The 26,061-nt window shown below is 39.4% G+C and overlaps 3 protein-coding genes and 1 long non-coding RNA gene across 4 annotated transcripts in view; all 4 read left to right on the top strand.

Moving 5' to 3' along the window:
• LOC139133041 (kremen protein 1-like) overlaps positions 1-180 on the top strand; it is a 7,598-nt gene extending 7,418 nt beyond the window's left edge. Inside the window, exon 8 of the mRNA XM_070699438.1 lies at positions 1-180. This exon is cut by the window's left edge and continues 577 nt beyond it. The gene's annotated coding sequence lies outside the window, so the exon portion shown is untranslated.
• Positions 181-10,580: 10,400 nt separating this feature from the next.
• On the top strand, positions 10,581-12,772 carry LOC139132491 (uncharacterized). Its single transcript, XR_011552322.1, has 3 exons — positions 10,581-10,719; positions 11,219-11,317; positions 12,485-12,772. It is a non-coding gene; the product is annotated as an uncharacterized lncRNA (long non-coding RNA).
• Positions 12,773-12,914: 142 nt separating this feature from the next.
• Positions 12,915-16,801, top strand: LOC139132490 (uncharacterized). Its single transcript, XM_070698818.1, has 4 exons — positions 12,915-13,585; positions 13,940-14,299; positions 14,852-14,939; positions 16,204-16,801. The coding sequence occupies exons 1-4, from the start codon at positions 13,054-13,056 to the stop codon at positions 16,472-16,474; spliced, it is 1,251 nt and encodes a 416-aa protein (XP_070554919.1). The 5' UTR covers positions 12,915-13,053; the 3' UTR covers positions 16,475-16,801.
• Positions 16,802-18,844: 2,043 nt separating this feature from the next.
• On the top strand, positions 18,845-24,496 carry LOC139133063 (uncharacterized). The gene is made up of 4 exons (XM_070699465.1): positions 18,845-19,132; positions 20,986-21,381; positions 21,964-22,045; positions 23,103-24,496. The coding sequence occupies exons 1-4, from the start codon at positions 19,060-19,062 to the stop codon at positions 23,578-23,580; spliced, it is 1,029 nt and encodes a 342-aa protein (XP_070555566.1). The 5' UTR covers positions 18,845-19,059; the 3' UTR covers positions 23,581-24,496.
• Positions 24,497-26,061: the final 1,565 nt, after the last annotated feature.

Raw genomic sequence — 26,061 nt, 5'->3', positions numbered from 1 at the left:
ATATATGAAATATATTATACGATTTTTATGGAGTGATCCATGAAATGTACAGAATAGAGAGAGCTGAGGGAAAGAGGTGGAGACTGAAAGGCATAAATAGCGACTCCAAAGCGACACGAAGGGTACACTTCGGAAAAAAATGAACTGGAATAGTTCCCATGATGCTTTGTGTAAACTGCGGTCATTATTGTACTTGGGCCTCAGCCCAAGTACATTTGTTTTCATTCCGTGGGAAAAAACTCTGTAAGGTATAACCATTTCTGGCTGAGACCAGGGAGGGCAAAATGTCTTGGCTTCATCTTTCTGGCATAATAAATGGCGTAATGATGTTAACTGATGGAAGTGCTGCTCTCAGCCAGTCTTGAATAAGTGAGATGTGAATATTAATGCTTCTCTATCTGAGTTTTTGCCACAAAATCTTCTGAATATAATCAAACTGTGCATCGAAATGCAACAATTAATGCACCCTTCGTTTCCTAGACGATGGCACGACCCTTGCTACACCACTGGACGAGCCAAAGTGGGAGGGGTAATTTCAGTTTGGTCGAACAAGAGGGCTCGAGACCAGAATTTAACATTTAAACTTGAAACATGTTTAATCGCTGACAAGATGTGGACTAGTGTTAATCAAAGTAAAAGTGTGAAAAGGAAAGGTTTTATATCCCGGACACAATGAAAAACATTACGACTGGAAACTGTACCCCCAGTTGAGAATAGTAATACCCACAGCGATGGAGAACACTTATCCTTGAGCTGAGAAAACCAGACCATCATTTCGAAATAGAGCTGTAGATTCGAGAAGCTCGTTCAAATAGCTAGGTACACCCCATGAAGGGGTGGTTTCGAGTTTTGAGGGCAAATTTCGCCTCCTTCATATAGAAATCGTACGTTTGTTTTTCCAGGAGAACACACCATTTGACACAAAATTTGCATGTAAAGGGGTCGCCAGTAAGCACGTGGTCAAATCTGGCATAAGAAACAATATGAAATGTTGGGTAAAGCCAGTCCAAAATAAACTGATTTGAACTTTTGTGTTTTGTAATTTATACCACTGCAGTAACATTACCTTTTTTGACAACATCACACAATGTAATACGTTTTGAAACTGAATACTCCGACGTATTCTGTGTCTCCTTTGCTAAAAAATACGGTATGCCGATTACCATGTAAGAAGATGATGACGTCAAGACAGATTTGTAGTGCGTTTGGTCCTGGATGGTGCACGAAGTTTTGTCAAGGTAGCTTGTGTATTTATTTCCTAAATGGGAGAGATTAGGGTCGATCTAAACGAAGGCCGAAGAATGTTATGATACTCTAAGCGAGCTGAACTCTAACGCGAATGGTTGGATAATTTGGAGGATGTCTAGAATGATCTCGTCTCATTAAGATTATTTGGCGATCAGTATTGAATTTCAACTGCGTCACAAGTTTGCGAAATGAGTATTCCGTCGAACGGTCAACGAACGATATTTTAGAAATCTGGAGACATGGCACATCGCATTTTTATTTTAGTATTTTATATTTTACAAAAGATTTAAGAAGCAATGATTTTGTCGAAAATTCTGAAAAAAATATAGGAAGATTTGATCGCGAACACATTTTCACTTGGGGTCAACTAGCCCTGCGTACGATGCTGTGTGTTCCGCTACAGCTAATCGCCCCGCTCACCACAGCCCTGCAAAGACCCGTACGTAGGGTCGGTGACTTCAAATCCATTTGGGACTTGACGTAAAAAGCCAAATTACTGCCGAAATTCAGCGTTCTTGGGCCCAAGTCCTATCCCAGCCTACCTCAGCTACTCGATCGCTTCCAAAAATGACAGTCTTTTATTCACTTCTCGTAAATAACCGTCGATGTCGGCAACTCTCTCGCTAGCCCTGCGTACGATGCTGTGTGTTAGCTGTAGCACATAGCATCGTACGCAGGGCTAGGGGTCAACATGGGGTCGCAGCCATGTTGCCTCAAAACTTATTTCTGTCTGCACTCAAAACTCAAAAATGTCGGATATGAACCTGAAAAATCGATGCAATTTGTCAAACTTCGGCGAAATTCAACCTATAGACAAAATTCATCTAGGTAAGGTAAATTTACTGAAATTTGATCGACAAATAATCCTGAGCTTGAACGTGACAGCTCGCCTTCTCCGGGAAGTCAAGCATCCAGCTGCCCATACACAGTTGCCCATATGGCCAGGTTTATGAGATTGTTTTCAAGCGACGGCGGCAGACCGTACGGGGCTCTGGATATGAACCTACCGCCAGTGTAGCTGTAATAACTGTTGCGTTGTTTTAAGTGCCCACGGACGAAGTCCTGGGGGAGTTATAGGTTTGGTCATGTCAGTCCGTCCGTCCGTCCGTTCACGCAGATATCTCAGACATGCCCTGGTCAATTTCTTTCAAACTTTGCACAAGAATAGTACCCAACCCCATACAGATGCACGTCGATTTGTTTCACAATGCGATCGAATTTGGCCGTGTTAGAGGACTTTTTAGTTTACACCTCCATAGACTCCCATGTATAAGGCAGTTCTCCATAGACTCCCATGTATAAGGCCAAGAAAAATAAAATTTAGTTTCTCATCGTATTCATATTGCTAAAAGGATGCAGTGACACAGTTTTTTGTCCCCACGGATAAAGTCCAGGGGGCTTATAGATTGGGTCATATCCGTCCGTGAGTCCATCAGTGAGTCCATCGGTTCACGCAGATATCTCAGACCATGCCAGAAAATCCCGAGAGAGTTTGACCGGTTGACCTCGCTGTTAATTTATGCAGGAAATTACAATAACAATGCTTGGTCGAATGACGCAGTGCCTTGAGGGTGGGATCGCCAGTGGTATAGGGGAGGAGTACCTTCCCGGTGGTGATAAGTGGTGCGGATTACCGTCGCCTAGGTGACTGGCGTTGCAAATACCTGGACTGAACCCACGCGTGGACTGAACCATTTGGGTTTTTTTGGGTGTCGATGGTACTTTGACAATAAAAGTAAAGATGCACAGATATCGAGTTTATTGTCTTGTTTATGAGCGGCCAGTATTTCCAACAGCATGAATTACGTGCATTTGCCCTAGAAGAAATAAATAATTTCGAATAAAACATCGCGAATATAACCACATTCCTTAAGCTCGACGTACCCCAAAGAACCATGAAATCGCCCGACTTTCGATTGAAGAGATGAGTTTTGCCAAACCGCGTATACAGAAAAAGTGGCAGATGACTTTATTTTTAGAATCATAGACAGTATAGCGAGATGTAAAAAATGTGAAAGAGGCTCCCCATCTAACTATCCTAAATGTTTTTGTGTCGAGTTTGTGTTTGATTCGTTTCGAAAATGTGTTCCTACATTCTTATCCGATTGTGTGTGTTAATAAAAATGTTTGTTTCGCTTTGGATATTTGTAGAGAAGTTTGGATTAGTGTGTACGGTAATGTTTGTTTGTGTGGGGAAAGCTTATGGCGAGACGCAGCCGGACCTATGTTGTTACAAAAGTTGATAGAGTCGCCCTTTGACGCTTGCGTTTCGAAACCCGGGTGTGGTTTCTCATCAGTCGCGGTGTAGATTCTTTCCTTAGTTTGTGTTTGTGAAAATTTATTTTAATGCATTTTAGTGGTCTTGCTTTTCGATTAGCGAGGCAAGTATATTAATTTTTGGTCACGTTGTGAGTCCGTTTGGTGGTTCGGTTTGTTTGTTCTATGTTTCTTTACTTCGGTAAATTTGTTTTGACTGGTGTGTCTTTTAGATTTTTGCGGAGGTTTGTGAATTTTTAGGCAATAAGTACCACTGGGGGTACGGATTTTATGTTTATTGGATCAAGATACTCACAAGTATCCTGGTTGATGTGCTTGTTCTCGTACATTTTGATTCATAGTTCGTTTACTTTGTTTACTGTTTGTTCTGGCTTGTTGTGTATAATACTGAGTGTTGCGTAATTGCCTTTCGCATTCGAGTACGTAATCGTTTGTGTTGACAATGACGAAAACCCGACCTTGTCGAGGGTTTTTTTCCCGAAATTTGTCTATTGTTTGCAAGCTGGTTTATCGCGATTCTTTAGCACGCGACATGTTTTGTTTCCTTGTTTGAAAGGGTATCTCTAGAAGTGCGAGTTTAGCAGCTTCAGATAGCTTTCAAGTTTTTGGTGTTTGTTGTTTGTGGAGCCCAATTTGACTTTTCTTTGAATTTGTGTTGTTGCGATTGTTTGTGTCTCACGATGTAGCGTAGTCACATTTTACGACTTTATTTGTTGAAATCCTGAGGTGGTTTTATTCTGTTTGGTTTTTTGTTGGCGTCCGAATTAATTTTAAGGCCTTTGCCTAGTACTATTTTTCGGAGTTTCATAGTTTGAGCGATGATAGGTTGTTGTTGAATTTCATGTTGTTGTCGGCTTTTCTTTGGAAATAGCTGATTTATTTCCACGGCCATTTTTTCTGTCACGTTATTTTTATATGTACGATTTTTGTTATTTCTTTTAAGTGTTTGTGTGTTCTATGTCATTTTATGGGGGGTTTTTTTTGGTAGTTCTCTTTTTGGAGTGTTTGGTGGCCCTGAAAAGGGCCGCTTGGTATGGGTTTTTGTTAGCGCTTGGCGCGTTTGTTTTGGCGATGAGCCTATAGCTTTTTTATGCTTCTTTTCGCCGATTCGATGTGCTTGGTAAGTAGGTGTTTGCCGCTTCTTGTCACTGTGTGTGCGTACATGGACAGTCTGCATAGCCCTTGAATGTGGTCTCGATTTTGATCAAACCATGGAGGTACCTCCATGATCAAACTTACAATTTAGGAGTATATATCAAAACTGATAAATGATTTATGTTTTCACATGGGTTCACAAAAAGTTTCGCCCCGGTGTTCATTTTTGGCCCAGGAATTCCATCTACCCACCCTTTACAGAGTAGTAAACTTATGGGCAAGTAAATATGGATGCGCCGGTGCGATTCAACGATCAACCTGTATATCGCATCGAAAGTCAACAATTTTACGGCACGGACTATGATTTTATAAGTTTATACACAGTCCCTCGTGGATAGAGAGACTGTGGTTTATATAAAAATTATAAGGCGCGGGGTATTATATATTGACTGATTACTGTAGCTATAGATAGGCTACATTCAGGACGGGCAGCGACGGGCAGTAATTAGTAGGCAAAACCACGGTCCCTCCACAGAGGGACCGTGGCAAAACAGGTGGTTTTCACCGTGGGCAGAACTCGGTGCAATGATACTGAACATTAATAGTAAGCCTGTCACCTGAAGGTAATGCTGTAGGTTAAACAAGTAAGCTTACTTCAAACGCACGATGGTACAAACATTCCTACCTCCATGGTACAAACAACACCATAAGTGAAACGTACACATAGAAATACACGCGTTCCTACGTTGTGCCCACCCGGGCCACGCGATTAAAATATGACTGATACTGCTGGATAGTGTTAATTGGGTCGGTAAACAGTCAATTAATAGTTTAATTGACTACCTGGGTGATTGGCAGGTCGTGTCCAACGACGCATATGCAAAGCAGGCCAAAAGACAAAAGCCCCCAAAGATATTGACAGCTGGCCAGAGGTCACCATGAATACGTAATGACGCTTCACTACGCAGAAACTGCGTAGTCAAGCCCTTCTTAACCGGTCAAACTCTCTCGGCATTTTCCCTCATGATTTTGACAAATATCATGTGACCTTGGTGACCTTGACCTCAAATATACATTATTGTCCATAACTCAGTAACCACAAGTGCTAAACCTTTCATATTTGGTATGATGGGACACCTTATGACGCCACATATTGTACCCCATTAATTATGTGCATATCTAATTTTGAGCGAGCCAATAGAGCTAGAGGTCTGATTTTGGTATATAGGGATAAGTTAACAATATAATTTGTTTGACAAAACGTCACGTGACCTCAATGACCTTTGACTCAAATATACATATTTGTCCACAACTCAGTAACCACAAGTGCTACACCCTTCATATTTGGTATGATAGGACACCTTATGACACCACATATTGTACCTCATTAATTATGCGCATATCTAATTTTGAGCGAGCCAATAGAGCTAGAGGTCTGATTTTTGGTATATAGGAATAACTTAGCAATACAATTATTATGACAAAATGTGACGTGACCTCAATGACCTTTGACCTCAAATATATATATTTGTCCACAACTCAGTAACCACAAGTGCTACATCCTTCATATTTGGTATGATAAGACACCTTATGACACCACATATTGTACCTCATTAATTATGCGCATATCTAATTTTGAGCGAGCCAATAGAGCTAGAGGTCTGATTTTTGGTATATAGGAATAACTTAGCAATACAATTATTTTGACAAAATGTCACGTGACCTCAATGACCTTTGACCTCAAATATATATATTTGTCCACAACTCAGTAACCACAAGTGCTACACCCTTCATATTTGGTATGATGGGGACACCTTATGACACCACATATTGTACCTCATTAATTATGCGCATATCTAATTCTGAGCAAGCCAATAGAGCTGGATGTCCGATTTTGGTATATAGGGATAACTATAGGGTAGAAATCTAAATATGCCCATCTAAATATTAGACATCTATCATCGAGAACAAAAGAAATTTGCTGTAATTTGAATATTTAAGGAGTTTAAGCAATTTCCACTATAAATAAAGAACCCCTGCCTCAAACTCCACAAAAGTTGCTAGACATATTTTGCCGTTGTCATGCCATTGCTTCGTTTAAATAATCAGTTAATCAAATGCCTAATTGACAGGAGGAAATTCAAGACCATATTTGAATAGTAGTATATATTGTCCTCAAAAATACTCTATCATGGCCCAAGTACTCATTGCCTTCAGCAATACTGCCTTGTTTGTATTGTTTCATTAAAAGGAATTGCAAGAAACATATCGTTTTTGTAAGTAGTATGGTATTCTATCATAAATGCATTGATTTGAGAGTATTGAGATGAATTTGTGCTTTAACATGACAATATTTAAATATTTATAACATTGTTCCGAGGATCTGAGCTTAATCTAGGCAGAGAGCTAGAGTTACGGCAAGCTGTCAAGTTAGAGACAACTTTGTCATTTTTATTGTCAGTTTGTGGCAGCTGCATTTCGTTGCCATATCATTGTGCGAAAAAAATAAAACAAATATAGTAATAATGTGCGAACACTACTAGCAAACTTTGAAACCTTTCACGACGTTGACGGCTGAGGGCGTTTTAAAGTTGTGTGACGTATCTGATCTTGTTCAAGTTTAATAAGCCTGAACGTTCCTGCTGAACTTTGATAAGAGAATGAGTGTTATGGTTGACAATTGTACAATTCAAATGTCAACAATAACAGCGCCCATTACGCGTACACACGCTATGTTGACAATGTGAATAGTGGGTGTTACAACATGCCTTGGGGTGGAAAAAGAACTTGCTCTTTAAATACAAGACAAAAACGCTCATTATCATCAAAAGATGAAAGGCTACATGCGCTCTAAAATATCACGATGAAGTGAAGTGTACTATTTTCCTATGTTCACGATCTTGTGCACATATTTCAACCATACAAGATGATATATTGTTTGTTCGATGATACATATATCAAATCTTCAACGTTCGGAAAGGTCGCCGAGTGAAAGAAAAACAAGGCGTTAAAATGACCCTTTTCCTTTGCCATGACAACATCAAGGGGATTCAATCGCTGTTTGTAGTTTCTTCCAGAAAAGCATGAAAACTACGCATACGGCATAGATTTGAATTTGGACGATCGCCATCATGATTCAATGGTAACGCTTGAAAAGCTGGCTTGTGTTGACAACACGACACTGAAACACACACCATAAGTGGCTTGGACTGAACCCCGTGGAATGCTGGATGAAATATTTTTGATACTATAAATTATGTCTTACGCTGCCATTTCATCTCATCGGTGACGTACACACGAAGAGAAGCCATTCGATTATTGAACGATTTCAAGTTTGTATCGAGTTCTTCAACTCCACCCGTGCAACAATACTGCTGGTTTAGCCGTCTCGGGGAACTTAAAAAGAAAAATAGCGCGAATGTTAAACGTTTGCAATTATTTAGTCTACAGTCTCTCCGAAGTTTCGGTATACACTATCCACTGAAGTTTGGGGGCAGCATGCACCATAGACATTCGAATTTACTCGAATGATAGGAATGATATTTTGGCGACTAAACTCGCAGCTTTTCCTCTGTCCTTTTTATGTTAATATGAAATCATTTCGTCAACGGATATGTCGTCTATGACCAACTGTCCTTCCCCCTCATAAACTTCATTCGAATAATGCGACAACGAGCTTCTTCTCACTTCTCTGACACGACACCGGGGTCATTGCGCAGCTTATCTAGACTGGAGCCCGATGAAGTGAAACAGTTGCGTAACCGAATTGTAGTTTGTATTCACTGCGTATGCGGATATCCCTGAGCAAGCACAATAGAGGTAGGTGTCTATATTCTATGAAACCATTCAATAAGATTCTATCATGTCTAATTAGTTCCTCCAGAAAGTTCTACGGGGGTCGAAGGTAGTCATGTTCCTCCGAAATAAGCCGCGGAATGAGGAATGGGGCGGGGCAGTCGCTTCAATATCTAAATGAACGTTAATATCACTTTGATTATGTCACGACTCGTCAATAGTGAAGCAACTTCACTATCCGCGGTTATCTTGCATCAAGAGAAATTGTGCTGATTTACAAACAAGTACTTCTATCCTCACCGAATTTTATTACAACCTTGGGTACCCAGATCTGATGTATGGGGGCGCTGTTGAATGGATGACTTGATGAGTCCCTGTACGGTAGATTTTTAAGAGGCAATTGCTTTTCAAAATAGCCAGCATAGACAGATTTCGTCTTCAAACAAGTTACTGCGAATATGTACAAAGTGTTGTTTTTTTATACCTAAGTCAAAACATTTACGTAGGTATCAGTAATACAAGGAAACAATTACAACAAGCAATTGTAATGTATAGCTAACAGGGTTTAACGACTAAAATGAATTTTTCCAGGATTGTTTCACCAAGGTTAAACGCACCTGGAATTAATTATGTATAATGTTGGCACATTCCTTCCACGTGACGTCAGTCATCGTTTAGATCCTATCTCTTGTATCGATGATCGTTAACGTGGAAATACGTGAGTGAGGTGTAAACGAGACAAGGGGGTCGTAATGAATTTTGGAGTAACTCAGGATCACGTTAAGCCCTACTGCGCAGACTGCACTCCTGCGCGTTCGCCGACATCTTCTGATGAACAGGCTTGTCGATAAAAGATATACCATAGGCTTTTTAGCGACTTCTCTTTTTATTCATCGACTTGAAAAAAGTCTTATCTTGTGTCCTTTAGAGGGCTTACATTATATAACATCCTTCTCCCTACAATTTCTGCATTTCGTCGACCATCGTGGAGAGAACTTTGTGTTTGTGTGTTTTCAGATTCAATATCACTCACAAGGTTATGTCGTGTTCAAACCACTTGCATACCTGCAGGTAGGTGATTACAGTGTAGCGAAGACCCACCGTGATGAGAGATATTGAAAAACACTTCGCCGAGTCATCATCTGCTCATGGAAAAATATCATGCCAAAGTCCAATGTGACGTCAATGAATTTCAACAATGCTGTTTGTATCTGTATTTTTTTCTCAAGTCAATTTTCGTGTCAAGGTATGTTACATATCAAAGACCTGCCGGTATCCCATAGGAGTTAGACTAGGTTCAAGTCGGTGAATTGTTACAAATCATTTGGAATAGTTTCTCTTGTGTCTCTCCTGTTTCATACAAATCTTTGGAATTTGGTAGCCCAGGCCAGGTTTTCCTAGCGATTGAACACGTAACATTTGAGTCTGCGCGTCCACCCTACTCAAACATTCACAAATCACAGACTTGAACCAAGTCTACATACCGAGTGAGCATTTTAGTAAAAGCACATTACCGTATCAATATAACCGAGTCTTACCTATAAGCAGAATTGACTTGTTTTCAATTGACATGCATATGAAGCTTAGTGTCTAAAATTAGATGAGGAAGTAACGCGGAAATAACCTTGAAAGTGGTGTTGTCGTTGCTCTGAACTGCAAACAGATATCACTGTGGGACTCACTGTCGATACGGACCGAGATGAAAATCCCGAGCTACTACGTACACATCGTTACCTTCCTGACTTTCACGAGCGACCCGACGATTGTCATCGGTAAGCTACTACCGTCAGTCGCATGTTCATGTACTTGTTCATTCAGTCTCTTGTGATTGCCTTCGTTGAACGTAGCACCTATTTGAACTCAAATGGTAAATATCCTAATCTGTTGGTCCAAATTCACGTAGGTAAAAAAAGCTGTGTAAACCACGGAAATCAATTACATTGTAAACTTAAATGCAAAGGCCTCTGTTTACGAGTCGAACTGAAAATTACCATATGCTAAACGAAAGAAGCATATGAATTAATCGTAAGCAGCTGTTTTCTGCAATTGAATACTACGCTAAAAGATGTCAAAATTATCTGAAAAGGCAGGTGAATCATACAGCATCAGATAACTACAGCAATCATATTACTCCAGGGAAATGTTTCTTGTGTTTTTAACACACAGGTCAAGATCTGAAGTTCAGACTACTCTATGGGGAAACACCCTTTGAAGGCATCGTGGAAGTATATAGCGATGGAGATTGGGAGCCTGTATGTGACAATGAATTCGACTTTCAAGTTGACGACATATGTAACGATCTCGGTAAGATCATGATAAAGAGCAGCTATACTTTAGTGCTCTCAGCGAGATTACATCTTGAGCCACACTTCGGCAAACTGTCGTGATTCATCTCATTTGCGTAAACAAAGAATGAGAGGGTACCATATATATATATTTAACATGCACTAAAATTTATGCATGTATCTAAAATCCAAGTATGCACATCAGAGATTATGTCAAATAATTGTGGACATACATTTTCCTACAGGAAAGCAAAGCATCTATGTCTGATATGAAGTGGAATTATTTATGAACATTTGTTATGCTCAGTAATGTGACAGCGATGTATAATTTCTCATCAGAGCGCCACACATCGGCGTTGAAGGTGGAGCAAGACGAAAGTCTTGGGCTCTCTCTCTCTCTCTCTCTCTCTCTCTCTCTCTCTCTCTCTCTCTCTCTCTCTCTCCTTATAAACTTCTACCGCTTACGGAACCCAAATATTTCTCACATCCAATTGTGTCTTTCATTGTATTTGTTGTAGGACTTCCTGGCGTGATGATGGTCGATGACCTTGATGAAAGCTCTTTGAGTTCTGATTCATTATGTGATGGTGGATACACACTTGGAATACGTTGTAATTGTGAGTTTTCTTGTAATTTTGCATATTTTCGATGACCTTAGCAGGATAACTATGCGAGTTTGGGGACTCGGAAGATAACTAGAACACTACCTCTGGTTTATGATCATTCAGTGAGTTCTAATTAATACTAATTGTCGTGGACACTGGCACAAAACAGATGTCATCAGACTTCACAGACATAGCAAGTACAGCCTCTCCCCAGCATAGTGGTCGCTCAAAAAGTCTGCTTTTTACACCCATACTGCATCGAAATTAAAACCTTAACGTTCGCAAGAATGCCTAGTGCAAAGTCGTTGTTTGTCGGTTGTTTAACTTCCGCTTTACTTTTCCATAGTGTTGTGTTGCTCACACCTCTTTAACTTTATCAACATAGAAAATTGCCTCGCGAAATTTTAATAAATATAGTTTAGTGTTTCTTTGCAGGAATTTTTCAAGATCGTAAAAAAATAGTTTGAGTCAAAAGAATCTGTGCAAAAGAATCTGAAAGAGTTTCCACTTTTTTGCTTGAAATCATCGCCATCGAGATTAATTAATTTTAATGTGCTTGTTTCAGTCATCGATTGCATTCACTGAAACAGCTAATTATACTAATTACTAAATTGTCACTGAAGCCATGCGTATACTTTCAAATTAAATTCGTACAAATCGCAATAAAGCAGTTACAGAACAAACAAGTCACAACTAACAAGATTAATGGAATAATGAGAATCATGAAAATATAACATATTTTCTGAGAGCTCGTTAAAATAATCTTCATCATGCCCGTCGTAGCCTGGAATCGGGCGCACCTAATAATTTTGTACAGACAGCGTCAAGGAATTCTGCTGGGCTTTCTGAATCAAGATCCCATGACTTTGTATAAAAGATAGCGAAGTTCATGCGTTCAGTATTTGGGAAGGCTTGTTCCCGCAAAAGCGTTCATTCTCAAATGAAATGTCTCAATCCGTCACTGATGATGTTCGAACGTCAATTCATTTACTCGGCTTCCCTTGGTATTGTAAAAATAGACGAACTGTTACTGTGGTCATAGGCAAGGAAAACCATATGAGAGCCCTATAGGGTAGTTTCCAAGCTATTTTACATGTATCTATGTCCTTGGATATGAATGATGTGGTTTATTGTGTTAAAATTTTCAAATTTCAATTTTATTCTTATTCTCTTTCGAAGATCCGTACTACATCGGATGTTACAAAAGGATCATGGGTTCTGGCTTTATGTACACACACAATGACGGTAATATCGCCGATATGTCTGTTGAAAAGTGCATACGGCAGTGTGGCAACCAACATTTCGCGTCCTTGTTCAATGGAAAGTGCCGCTGTGGAGATGATCACCCGTCGATCTACACTAATTATATCAAGGTTGAAGACGATAAATGTGACCTGTTGTGCGGAGCAAGACAAGACCAGATATGTGGAAAGGCTGATAACAAAAGGTTTCACGCCATTTACTCAAGTAGGTAGCAATGTCTTGTCGAATCAGTAAATATCGAAAAAATAAAATCAAGTGAAACACAGAATCGACTTTATATTAGTGTTTTAACGATTATATGGCTACGTACAGTGTATTACATCGATTAATTATCGGTTTATCGGGTTTATCGGCTGATTCAACTGCAGAGACCAGTTTTCATAAAAAGGCGCCCAGTATACCATGATAAAACTGCAAATGTGTTGCAAAAATGCTTCAGATTTCGTTTCTCAATCTGAGTGTAATTTTATCGACACTAGTGATCAATGGGCTGCAGTTTATGTTTAGCAATCTTGCTCCCTCGTCATTTTGCATTTAATGTGTCAATTCTTATCGTTATTATTACGTCGTTGCAGTTAACACGATACTTTTCACCATCTCGTTGTTATTATTATTTATTTTCTCACCAACATATCTCAACGACACTGCCACGATCCACATCAGCAATGTTGGGAGCATGTGGCGTTACTTTCCACGAGCCGACAGGCTGGATACTGTCTCCCGGGTTTCCTGGAAATTACAGCACCGGAGTCAACTGTCTGTGGACTGTGATGTTAGAAGACCACTGTGTTATCAATGTAACGCTGAGGATGCTTGATCTCTGGGATGGCGATGCAATTACTTTCAAAGACATCGAAGGCCGATCTGCAAGTGGGATCTTTATGCTCTCCAATTCCGCATTACCCGATGAGGGCGCTGTGCCCTTTCATATCGGAGTGACTCTCCACAATAATTTGACTGTTCGGTTCGTATCCGGTCACACTTCAAAGGCACTCGGATTTGCCATATTTTACGAAGGTAAGTGTTTAGAAAGTTTAGTTCAGGTATATATGTGTGGGTTTATTAATGTGTTTTGATGGAATAGTAAATTGATACTAAGCCACACGGACAAACAAGCAGACAGACAGACATAAATATGACAATAAAGATATAGATCGGTAGATAGATAAGTAGACATGAGGTAGGCAACTGGCTGACAAAGAGATAGGTGGGGATTACTAAGATATGCTAGCTCGCAGGTAAGTGGTTTAGTTTTTACATAGATAAATATATGATACTTGCATAATACATGCTTACGTGGGTGCATCCACACACACGATCAGATCTCTGCATCAAATAGTCTCTTCCTAAATATTGTATCATTATTTACAGCCATTGCGATCTATGAAACACGTACTCGTCGTACAAGCACGACAGGGATAACTTCTGAGCCGCCAGCCACCACACGAATCGAAACAACGAGATCTGGCACAACGAAAATACGAACGACACCTTTGACACCATCACGATCATCAGTAAGCTTCAACGACTTTACGGAAAACGCGACGAGCATTTTGACGAAACTGACCAATCCACGAACAAATACTTCGCCAGTTCATCGGCTTTTGAAGACACCTGACGAGCGAATAACTCCGCCGCTGAGCCTCGTCACCGAGCAAGTGCCAATGGAAAAGGCGTCAGTCCATTCCAAAGCTCAGGAAGGGAGAGGTCGGGTCAAATCAGTCCAAACAGGTAGCATGGTTTTTCTTACTGTTCATTTTGCGACATGGATTCGTTTCTCGAAAATTAATGAGTCCCGTTGTTTTTTATCCTCGACTTTTGTGTTATCATAATGGATATTATCTCATAGATAGGCAGCCATATGCACAAGATATTTCGAAGCCAGCAACCTCTGTTCACGATACTGACCAATGTAACTTTAAGACATTAAACGTTTGCTGATTTCTATATCTGCTTACTACCGCCTAACGAAAAGCCAAATCAAGAGAAATTTTGTGATATTTTTTGTGTAGTGCTATACTACTAGGTAAAGTTTAACTGAGTTTCACATTCACATTAATGGTGACCTTTCCCTAATTAACGCTATATGAATGAGAGTAGTTTTTTCTCGATTCACAGCTAGGTATACTGTACACCGTAAAAACATCGTAAAGATTCTTTTTCAGAAACTTTGTCCCAGGGAGCATATTACCCATTAACAGCGCAATCTAAAGTGTCGTTCATTATGCAGTCCACAATGAACTTGCAAACAAATCGAAAGTATTTGTTGGTCCTTCCACACAGGTATCATCGTTGGGGGCGTCCTCGGTGCCATTGCTTTCATTGTCGTTATCGTTATCCTTGTATGGATGTTCATGTGGTATGGACGAAGGTATTTAAACAGCTTTTAATCATTCGAATAGTGCTTTTGTGGAGCAAGCCCTTTTATTATTTGACCATCCCCTATATTTAAAATAGTCACCTCACTGTGATTTTATCCATGATATTACTTTAATTGGACAAAGTCTCTCCTTTTTGAGCTTTTCTGCATAAACTTTGTTATATGGAAACGAAGTTTGTGTTGTTTGACTTCTTGAAACATGCCTAAATAATGGTCAAAAAATCATGGTAAAAATCAAGATGGATCACATACAAGTTTTTGTAATGGTGCCTTTTATATAGATAATGATAGCAGCTTTTCCTTTAATTGTGGCAATGTTTACTTGTCATAGGAGAGCATGTTGGAGTGGGTAGAAATTCATTTTGTGTGGGAGGTCACAAACAAAATCGTCTGTTTGCACTGACAGTTATGACGGTTATATGCCGTCATCATTCTTTACACTGAGTAACTTAATGCAAATATTCTATGTTTTGTTAATGTCACAAAAATGGCCAAAAAAGAGCGACTTTGTCCCTTTTCATATCACTCAGCAATTTCCGCTATAAAGGTGTGTGAGGACGTAACTTTATCTTCGTTTATTGAAAGAACTCTAGTCGATGAACATTCAGTAAATTTTCAAAAGAAAAAAAAATTAATGTGCGAGAGTGTGAGGTCAATGTAAATGTGGGGAATATGCAAACGTAAATATCAGTATTTGGAGACAGTCAGTAATTTTGAGTAAATCATGTGAAAATTTGCACGATAGCCAGCCAGTGGGTGGGATGAATCGTGTAGTCGGGCTGAACTCGGCTATCTTTGCATACCATAAAGCATTCAACACCTGCGAATTTAATTCCAGGCGTAAGGTGAAATCAAATCAGTTACAGTGAGACTAGATGTGTGTCATTTATACGTATATCTTTATCAACTTGAAACGGTTTCGCGGTTTAAAGTCATGAAGGTAATGTGCTTGAAAACGAATTTTGAAAGTTTACCAAGAATTGTACAGTCTACAGCCATCAAACAGAGAGACGAATGTATTATAGCCTTTCCCTAGAGTGTGCAAAAGAGAGACTTTAGTTGCAGATTTACAACAAAATTTCTCATCGGCGCTCCTTCCAAAGTTGCTGTGTTCCGAATCAGTAAAAGTGTATTCTCACACTATTGATAACTTTTGGTGCGATTACCAAACCATTTTCATGGGCTGTATGGTATGCACAGAAAATACATTAACAATATGGACGTATAACTGAATGACAATGTTTTTTTGCAACAGGTTCAATTCACGGCGCGCCAAGCGACAAACACAAAATGACTCAAGACCATCATTTCAACTTGGAAAATTGTCATACGGAAACGCTATAGATACAAGCAGGACTGACCTTCAAAAATCTTCGAATGACAACTTCGATATCGCTGAATACGACGATCCAAGTGATATCAAAATCGCAGACGAAAACTCGTCGACATCTTGGAGTTGCAGTAAACCTTGTGAGGGCGCAACAGTTCTCACTGACGAAGCGAAGGTTACATATATGAACACGTAACATGCGAGATGTCTGATGGCGCCGAACACGGGCGAAAATCGGATCAAGCAGGCTTCGTCGATAACATCGCATACGAATCTGCAGTAATACAAGACAGTACCTCTGTGAATAACATTAGAAATAATTTAAGTGAGGCGTGCGTTGATGAAAGTGGAGTGGCATTCGTCGAAAACGTTGCATACGAAAGTATTGATACACTAGAAAACATTCCGACCCATGAAGCAATCTAAGTATTTTAAAACACATCTTTTCCAACTCGAAATTTTCTGTTTCTTCCCTGTAATTTAAATATCTGTCAAATAAACATGTACCGATGAGTTAATGATAGATGTGTGAAATGTACGCAGCCTGTAGAATTTAATGACCTCTCATCGTCTCCTCTCTCTCTCTCTCATCATCTCATCATCTCTCTCTCTCCTCATCTCTCAGGATCTCATCTCTCTCTCTCTCTCTCTCTTCTCTCTTCTCTCTCTCTCTCTCTCTCTCTCAGTATTTTCATATTACCTAGGGAGCCTGCAATTATGATGAGGGGGTAGGCCGGAGGAAATTGAGGGTGGTCCATGATGTAAAATGTGACCCCCTCTCTCCTCCCTCCAAAGTCAAAAGTTTGAATTGTGTTTATAACCATGGAGGTCCGTCTATTGCCTCCATTGTATAATCTGAATAGAACCATGAATAGAAATATGAACTACTTTTTATATTGCAAGCAAAAATATTAAAGGGACATTAGCTGTAACTTTTGGTCATACTTTTCATTTTCTTGTTCTGTGTATCAAATGCTGTTTCCTGTCCCTCCCTATTGCATGTTAGTATGCCATGTATTCAATAAAGCCCATACACGTGTAATGACTATTGTCATTGTTGACAATTAAATTCTTGTCTGGACTCGAATTCAATTTTCAACAGTAACAATGCTGACTGTAATATAAATATATAATGTGTTAATAAGCTAAGGGACTGGACAGACATTACAGGGGGAAGGCAGGTGTTTTTTGGAGGGATGGATCGCAATTTTTCATGCAAGCATTTTTGAAAGGTCATTTTTGAAATTTAAGGTATGCCTTTAGCGTAGGGTCACCGTTTGGGCGGGGGGGGGCAACTATCAGAAGCCAAGATGTGGCTGATGTAGTGCTTCGTCAAAAATCAAATCTTAATACATGGGAGTGTATCGGGTAAACTCTTAACAATTTTCCCCTTACAAACTTAGCTATATCTGTACTTTTATATATGTTTGATAATTTGTGTTAATGTACATTGAAGTGGGAAGTAAAAAAGTGCATATCTGAGCAAGAAATTACGTTTTTGGATTTCTTCGGAAATGTTGATTCACTATACATGGGAGTCTATGGGAAAACTATGAATACATTTTGTCCGTTATAGAACTAGCAATATCTGTGCATAGACATTAAATAATTGACATAAATGTACTTGATCAGAAAAGGATGGTTACGAGTGCATATGTGAACAAGAAATTTGATTTTTGAATTTTACCGAAAAACATACCTGGTTGATCGACTATACATGGTAGCCTATGGGAGAACAAGGCAACATGGTAATTTTCAGTTGGATTGATATATCTCTAAACATTAATAATATCCTCTCCGTCCGTCCTCTATATCAATAATCTCTGTCCCTCCTTCCTCCCCTCTCCCTTCTCTCTCTCTCTCTCTCTCTCTCTCTCTCTCTCTCTCTCTCTCTCTCTCTCTCTCTCTCTCTCTCTCTCTCTCTCTCTCTCTCATTGATTACTCAGAGTACCGCATCGAATCAAAATGATTTAAAGCTGCTGTATATGTTACAGATTCATTATAAATTACAATGTGTTTATCAAATGACATAAATTATAAAAATACCTATCTCCATGACCCATTAATACAATTCTCGCTTCCCTTTTTTCAACAGGTCCTTCAGTGAATAAAACAGCAAAGCATTCCATACAGATGATTACGTACTTCATTTAGATTAAGTCTTATCGAGGTACATTACATTGAATTGAAAACTTACACGTCATCTGTTCTATTTTTTGCTGTATTCAAAATCGACTTGACAGTTTGTAATCGACATACCGGATAAGCCTCTTTAAACAACTTCCTATTTTTCCATTTTTATGAGCGCTCGTCAAACATGTTAGCAATTTGAGCCTGTACTTTAAACAAAAATTACTTCATCGTCATAAAAATTTATTTCAAGCGTATTCTGTAAAATGTCAGAATGATTGATTTCGATTTCATGATGGAAGGTTTGAGACTTGTTTTGGAGTCTTGGTTCCCCCTTCCGAATTTTTTCCATGTTTAGGGCGGTCCGTTGCAGAGTTATTCAGGTTATGACATTATAAAGTGTTTGAAGTGTGCACGAACTCAATAAAAAGTAAGCAGAAAAAAACGTCACGACTCAAGGGAGAGGCATTCATGCAGGTAATCTCGCCGCGTCTGCGGACACACGGTGCGGGTACTCGTCAAGTGAATTCTGCGATAAGAGTTTTCACGTTAAAGTATTAACAGAGGATATCGACAGGTGATAGGTTAGGCTGCTTAGGACAGGGATACAAATCTGATTACACCAGGGGAAACGTACGCTGTTCAGTCGACATGGAGAGACACATTCGGCTGCTGAACAACGCGTACCACTTATTGCTATTCTTACAGTTGATAATACATGCAGGTGAGTGTTGGCAAGTTTCGTGTTCGCGTCATAACGCGACCTGTACCACTATGAGTAAAAAAAGTCTAGCGTGGAATATAAGCTGTTTTATATTTATCCTATCAAAGCTTCACACAGCCAAAACAGCGACGAAAAATTTGGTTCACGGATGCTATTTTGTCAAAAATGCAGAGCAACGGTACACTACGCCCCTGTAGGCTCCAATGGAGTTAAACGCCACACAATGCTTCATTAACCGCCGCCAATTCATCCGGTAGAAATGTATAGATCTGGAGCTACAAATTTGATCATTTAGCAATTATTGAAAAGCTCCACGCTACTACAATAATTGAGAGAATTAAAAGGGATTATAGGTTGTGGAAATTTCCACTTGTACTTTTGTCCGTCGACAAATAGCCTGCCATCAATCTTAAACCACGCTAAGCCTAGCCTACAATCACTCCAGACGGAATGTCTTGCCAGACTGAGAAAAGTATTTAAAAAGTGGTGCATCCAATTGAAAGAAACTAACTAGTTCAGTAGACGTTTCATTAGGCCAAACAGAAAAAAATGCGCTGTTCCGAGCAGACTTTTTAGAGCTATGTAGACGCGGAAGTGAAAGAAGGAAAGAAAAATTCCGTATAATCACGCACGCAAGAAAAAAAAGAGAAAATCACGCGAGAACTAGCGCGAAACCTATATGTCATTCATCGTTGCCAATAGGTTACTAACAATATGGCGGCCAGCGATACGCACCCGGGGATACGCACAACGTGTACTGTATAACTTACGTTTAGTAAATGCGATCACGGCAAGGAAAGATCGGTGTTGTCTGCTATAAATCGGAAACGGACTTTCGAACAAATTCCTGAGGAAAACGACCTAGGTTTTTTTTCAATGTAAAAAACACTCAACTCGAGTTCAGTTTGCCAGTATTGCAGCTGGTTGGGCCGTGGTTTGAAATCCAGCAGATAAATATCCAAGTTGGCGACGCTAAAATGAACTTCAACGTGAAATATATTCATTCAGTGACCGTGATTCACTCTTATTTTGAGCGACTGCGAAAGTTGACGAATTGCAGCGAGAGCCAAGGGTTCGAAACCGTTGATGCAATTCAAGTTCGAATGGCGGGCGTGCGGCAGTTTGCACCCTAGTTTGCAGGCACAGTAGAGTCAAAAAAGCTTGCTCGACCTACGTACTACTACGATCTCTGGCGAAAATGGAGAACCTTTTCTGGAGGCTGGTGATTCAAAAGGTGTATGTACTCTCTGCTTCGCAGGGAAAAAACTAGTGCTGAAGATTTTGCGTATGCAATCCGTGTGAAAATAATGGTATGCGTGCTGGCATACCGTCGCCCTCTCAGTGCGAATCTGGCGAACGATGTGAAATGGAGGATACTGTTCACCCAACGAACATGGTGACTTTCGATGTTATTGTGAACGTGGTTACGATGGCGGTAGACGTAAACTGACATATAAGTGGATTATTTTCATGACATGTTTTGTTTTTGTGTATTAATTTTGTAATTAATCAAGTATGTGAAACAATTTACAATTTACCCTTCATTAACGATTGATGCAGATCTTTCCTTTTTTTCTGCTATGAAGATAAAGTAACAATTAACTTGGATTTAAAAGAATGTTAAATCATGACACTTTAACATACACAAAGACGCATGCAAAGTAAGAAGTCTTCACACTTCAGTAACTTGGCTCACTTATTCAGAAAGGGTTTGTAGAGTATTGAAAATACGCCACTGCATACACCCCTGTCCTGATGCAATTTCACTCAAAGGCGATCTCTTCGCAGACTTAAAACTTCAAGTATATATAAGTTAGTTATAATTCCTACGATATGCATATGCTGTATTGCAGCAACTGGTACAACTACCGGTACAGAGAACTCACCAACAACGTACCCTGTATCTAATGAATCGACCTACCAAACTGAAAGAAGCACAACTGAGGAAACGACGCAGTTGACAGACGTCACAACGCGTCCAGCGACAACAACTATCGAATCAAGTCATCCAACAAGTTCAAGTACGGAGACTGAGAGCCAGAGTGAAGAAACGGAAACTAGCTCATTACCTGAAAATGGCACATCAACGAGACCCTCCAGTTCCCTGCATTCAAGTATGGATATGACGTCACGTTCAAGTAGCCCTGTGCTTCCGACCGATGCTCGGACTTCACCTCATTATCCAGGACAGACGATTTCAACTCCTGCACCGGAAGATGGAAACGGTAGAAAACAAAGAATCGAGACAGGTAAGCCTCCTTATCTGCAGTATTTCCTGTATATACAATTTCCTGTATGAGAGGTAAAAAAACAGAAAAGCATTGAGCAGCTGGAACTGTGGGCGGGTTAGTTGAAACATGGAACCTAGGCGATTTATTGTAATTTAGTTTGCGAACAAAAATAGTTTTACATAGCGTTGTTTGTAGCAGAATACTTCGTTCAGTCATATTTATTCATGTCCCAGTGCTACTCAGATGTTCTCTCGCCCTACTCCCTCAGATTTCTAGGTCAGTTTTCTCTCAGTTGAATAAAGCTGCAAGTCAAGTAGGGATAGGCAGAGAGATACATAGGCGGACAAAGCGAAAGATTCGCAAAAAAAGACAAGTTGGAATAAAGACAGAGGCCAGGGCGTGGGTCAACTTACGTTTGAGTAGCCGATAGCAGTGATGAATTGGCGAGGGTTGGCGACTGTACGACATGATTTGATAGACTTAGTGAAATGATTTATTGCATTGACTATGGAGAAAACTGGTGGTTGATGCCAAAGGCTGGAGACATAATTTATAATTGTGAATGTGATGAAAAGTTTTCCCCTATTCTTTAATGACCAGGAGCTATAATTGGAATTATCATAGCAGTGCTTGTCTTGTTGGTCGTCTTCTTCCTATTATATATTCTCATCAGGAACAGACGGTGAGTATTAAACACAAATCACGAAACCGGAACTCTTTTTTATCGAAAAGTCGATTACTCAACTGCTGGGTGTGTTTCTCAGTTCAAAGTAAGGTTGTTTGTTAATGTTAATATCACAAAGATCTGTGATGTACCAAACATACCACACAATATATGTACAATAAATGACTTTTCAACAGCGTTTTTCGAGAGAGAGAGAGAGAGAGAGAGAGAGTACCAAATCTGATGGTAGGTAAATACAACCTGCTTGCCATTAAAAATCTACGATGCAAGAATGTGGCATATGCATGCTTGAAATCTGTAGTCTCATAGAGTATGTTTTTTGAACAAAAAAGCGATATCTGATGGTGTTTTGGTGCATTTTATAGATTTTCATGGCCATGATTAGTGCCATTTAGCATCGTAAGTGTTCTATTTGTCTGTTCGTTTATGTGTTTGTTATGGCCCAAGCCTACTTGGCGTGGGTCCATGTTGGTTTTGCTCCGAATTCTGTGACTTCTTCTTCCGTAATTCTTCTTCCGTAATTTTTTTGTCGGTCGTAATCTCACAGACTACTGCCCGTGTCACTACGAAACTTCACACCCTGATCGGGGCTAGAAAGTATACTAGTGCATGGTATACTTAGGTTTTAATTGATCATATGACCTTGGCGTCCAGAACTTGAACATAATTTTCTGCTCAGATAATTATCAATGGGAGTGCCAGCAAGTTTGCGAAAGGCGTTTAAATCGGTGCACTTTGGCAGCCATATTGCCGTTTACAAAAATGTACAATAACAATAAAATAATATTAAAAATATTCATCAGAATCAACAGGCCAAATCAATGACTTATGACCTACTGCCATGTCAATCAGTAACTACAAGGGCTGTTTTTATATAAGAGTATTATTTCTCATCACCTGAGAACAGACCCAGAGGTGCTCTTTAAAGATAACTGTTACACTATTATTCAAAATGATTGGCCAGCACACACGCCGTTGGAATTCACGATTGACACTTGAAGTCCTATTTGGGAAAGTGTTTGATGTGCCAACATCACTGCTATTTTATTCCTAGATTGAAAAGTTCGGCAATGGACTCTGGAGTGACACTACAGAATGTGGCATACGACACAACTCTGTCTTCTGTCGAGGTGCCGGCTCTGGTGCCCCCCAGCTATAACAGCGATGGTCCTGCCTCGGGAGAAGCGACTTATCATACCTTAGAGCCAGACACTGGAAATTCAGCCTACACTGCACTTGAAAAGGTACCCGAGAGTGAATACCAACCCTTAACGACCAACCAACCGGGAGACATAGAAAAGAGTGAGGGCGCTCCCCAACATCAATCTGAAAGCGGATTCGTCGAGAATATAGCTTACGAAGGAGGAGAACCGAGTGTGGACCAAAATACTATCCAGGCTGAGGATCACAAAACAAATATCGCCAATGAAAGTTCTGACCAGGCTTCTGATAAAAGCCCGTCACAAGATGAAATTTCCAGAGAGGACACTGAGAAAGAAGGAGAAGGTTTCGTCGAAAATATTGCAATATGAAGGAGGGGAGCCACTTCAAAGCAATAGTGGAAACGACATCGAAGATGCCTACAGATTTACAGAAAAGGCTGATTATGAAAGTTTTGATTAATTATTCACTGAAAACCGCTACAATGGTGGCGTCCAAAAGAGATTCTCTCAATTAGCATTTGAACGAGTTAAATGGGTTTTGTTTTCAAACAGAGCTTGTTTATTTTAGAAAACATTATTGAAGTTAAGATGACTTTAAATTGTCTGAGAAAAAACTACATCTAACAATACTGATAGCAGATACCAACCCTCTGGCCAAATCAAATGAATGTTTTAAAATTTTCTTTACATCTCTCAACATTACTAGAGCAGATAATCGACCATTTCTAATTCAACGTCTTAGCCCGTGCAAAATATTGGTAGTGCTCTTCAAAACTTGCGGTGGTTAGTGATATCAATCAATATCAAGTTTATTTTTGTACTTGCCGAGTTAATGAGTGTATAATGATGGTTGACTTTATGTCAACCGCTTTTTGTAGAAATCGAATCCGCCCTACATTTATTACCATAGATAGGGATAGATAACGAGATTAGAAAGACTGACATACGAACCAACCTTCCAGTAAACTGTTGATGATTAATATATATGACACTCAATAAGACGTTTAAGTCTGCAGATCCTTTCATGAAGTAATTCTTAAGTATTCAGTCTCTAACAATGTTCACAACGCTGTAGCTTGATACTGAAAGATTTCAGGAGGAGAAGATTGACAAAATATATTTTTATCAATACAGTGTAATTAGATTTACAAAGATGACTTTTTAACCGAAGTTTTATATCAGAAACTGAATTATATGGAAGGAAATTTATGTATCATTTTTCTGTTGAGAAACGTTCAGATTTTAAATGTTCGTCTAATTCTAAAGAGTTGTTCTCGATACCAAACCCGTATCGATTGTCGTTATATTATCCTCTCCCCTCTGTCTCTGTCTCTCTGTCTCTGTCTCTGTCTGTCTGTCTGTCTCTCTCTCTCTCTCTCTCTCTCTCTCTCTCTCTCTCTCTCTCTCTCTCTCTCTCTCTCTCTCTCTCTCTCTCTCTCTCTCTCTCTCTCTCTCTCTCTAAATTGATAAACATACTAAAAATGGGCGGACAAGTATTGCTCATTTTCATGAAAATCTGTGATTTTTGCCATGTATCCTCAGCATTTTAATACCAGACATGAACTGAATATGCTCACGTGCAGTATTGTAAACATGGTCGAGTTGTTACTGTGATTGGTTGACCGAATGACAAGAGAAACGAGTGTTGGTTTTAGTGTATATGGTGTCAGGTTTGGGAGTGTTGCACCGTGGTTAAATGTAAACATGTTTGTGAAACATGTTTGTGGACTTATTGCCGTAATTTTTTTCGGGGGAGGGGCGGTAGTGGGTACTTAATAATACTGGAAATTGAATGGGTTCTGATGTAGCAGGTGCGCCTGCCTTTAGCCTTTGTGCTTAATTTCTTTACCCTCATTGTATTGATGTATTCAACTTGTTACAGATGTGATACGATTCCTTCATATTATTGAAGTAGTTTTCAAAAAGATACAATCTGTTTCACTCGAGATTTCCTGTACAAGTTGTCCTTGTATTTCTCTAAGATGGATTATTTGATAAAACACCAAGAATAAATAATTATATCTCTGTATGTTGTCTTGTAGCAGTCACAGTAAGATTAAAGCAAGTACTCAAATCTTGCAATTTTTAAGTATTTATTTGATTCTTATGATAGCTTGTGTGATTGTTACGATAGCGAAATGTGAGCCTTCTAATGGCCAAATGTCTGAGCGTTCTGTGAGCCTTGTAATCAGCAAATGTTCACATAAGAGCCTTCCAACAGCCAAATATGAGCTTTCTAACGCCCAAATGTGCAAATGTGAGCCTTCAAACGGCCAAATATTAGCCTTCAAACGGCAAAAAGTGAGCCTTTTTACGGCCAAACGAATCTCTTGGGTAGTGTAGCAGGACTTCGTCTTGTAGATGTAATCTGTAAAATAAATAAGAAAATAAAAATATAATTTGAGTGGCACAAAAGTTACAGTTAAAAAAAGTTCCAGTAGAAAGTACATGCTAACAAAATGTCACTGTATCAAAAATACCGCCAATAAGACAGTATTGCGCCCATTTGATCAGAACTATTTTCCAATAACTGCAACAAATTTGAGTCATGATGTAGCCCATCGTGAACTGCATAAAAATATCAGGCTATGAGATTCTAAAATTCTTAGCCCAAAAAGGGAAGAAATATACCAAAAATATGAATAATTAACCAAATTTTAACAAATCTGATTTATGTTCACCACTTAGAACCTCTATAACAAGTTTCAATAAGGAAGAAATTTTGCCCAACAACGGGCAATAAAAATGTTATTGAATTTTCTGTCTTCAGTTTTAGATTTAGCATTCCACCTATTTCCACCTTTGCAAATTTCAAAAATCAAATCAATCTCAAAAAAGACATTAAATATG

The sequence above is a fragment of the Ptychodera flava genome, chromosome 5 (genome assembly GCF_041260155.1).
Source record: "Ptychodera flava strain L36383 chromosome 5, AS_Pfla_20210202, whole genome shotgun sequence".
NCBI lineage: Eukaryota > Metazoa > Hemichordata > Enteropneusta > Ptychoderidae > Ptychodera > Ptychodera flava.
Note: the sequence above shows the minus strand (reverse complement) of the source record. Positions and strands in the feature narration are given on the sequence as shown.

Excerpts from the sequence above, each read along its gene's own strand:
- LOC139132490 (XM_070698818.1), top strand. The coding sequence starts at position 13,054 with ATGGGCTGCAGTTTATGTTTAGCAATCTTGCTCCCTCGTCATTTTGCA. Across the intron at positions 14,300-14,851 it reads GGTCAAATCAGTCCAAACAG|GTATCATCGTTGGGGGCGTC; the intron begins GTAGCATGGTTT and ends CCTTCCACACAG. Across the intron at positions 14,940-16,203 it reads TTCATGTGGTATGGACGAAG|GTTCAATTCACGGCGCGCCA; the intron begins GTATTTAAACAG and ends TTTTTGCAACAG.
- LOC139133063 (XM_070699465.1), top strand. The coding sequence starts at position 19,060 with ATGGAGAGACACATTCGGCTGCTGAACAACGCGTACCACTTATTGCTA. Across the intron at positions 19,133-20,985 it reads ACAGTTGATAATACATGCAG|CAACTGGTACAACTACCGGT; the intron begins GTGAGTGTTGGC and ends GCTGTATTGCAG. Across the intron at positions 22,046-23,102 it reads ATTCTCATCAGGAACAGACG|ATTGAAAAGTTCGGCAATGG; the intron begins GTGAGTATTAAA and ends TTTTATTCCTAG.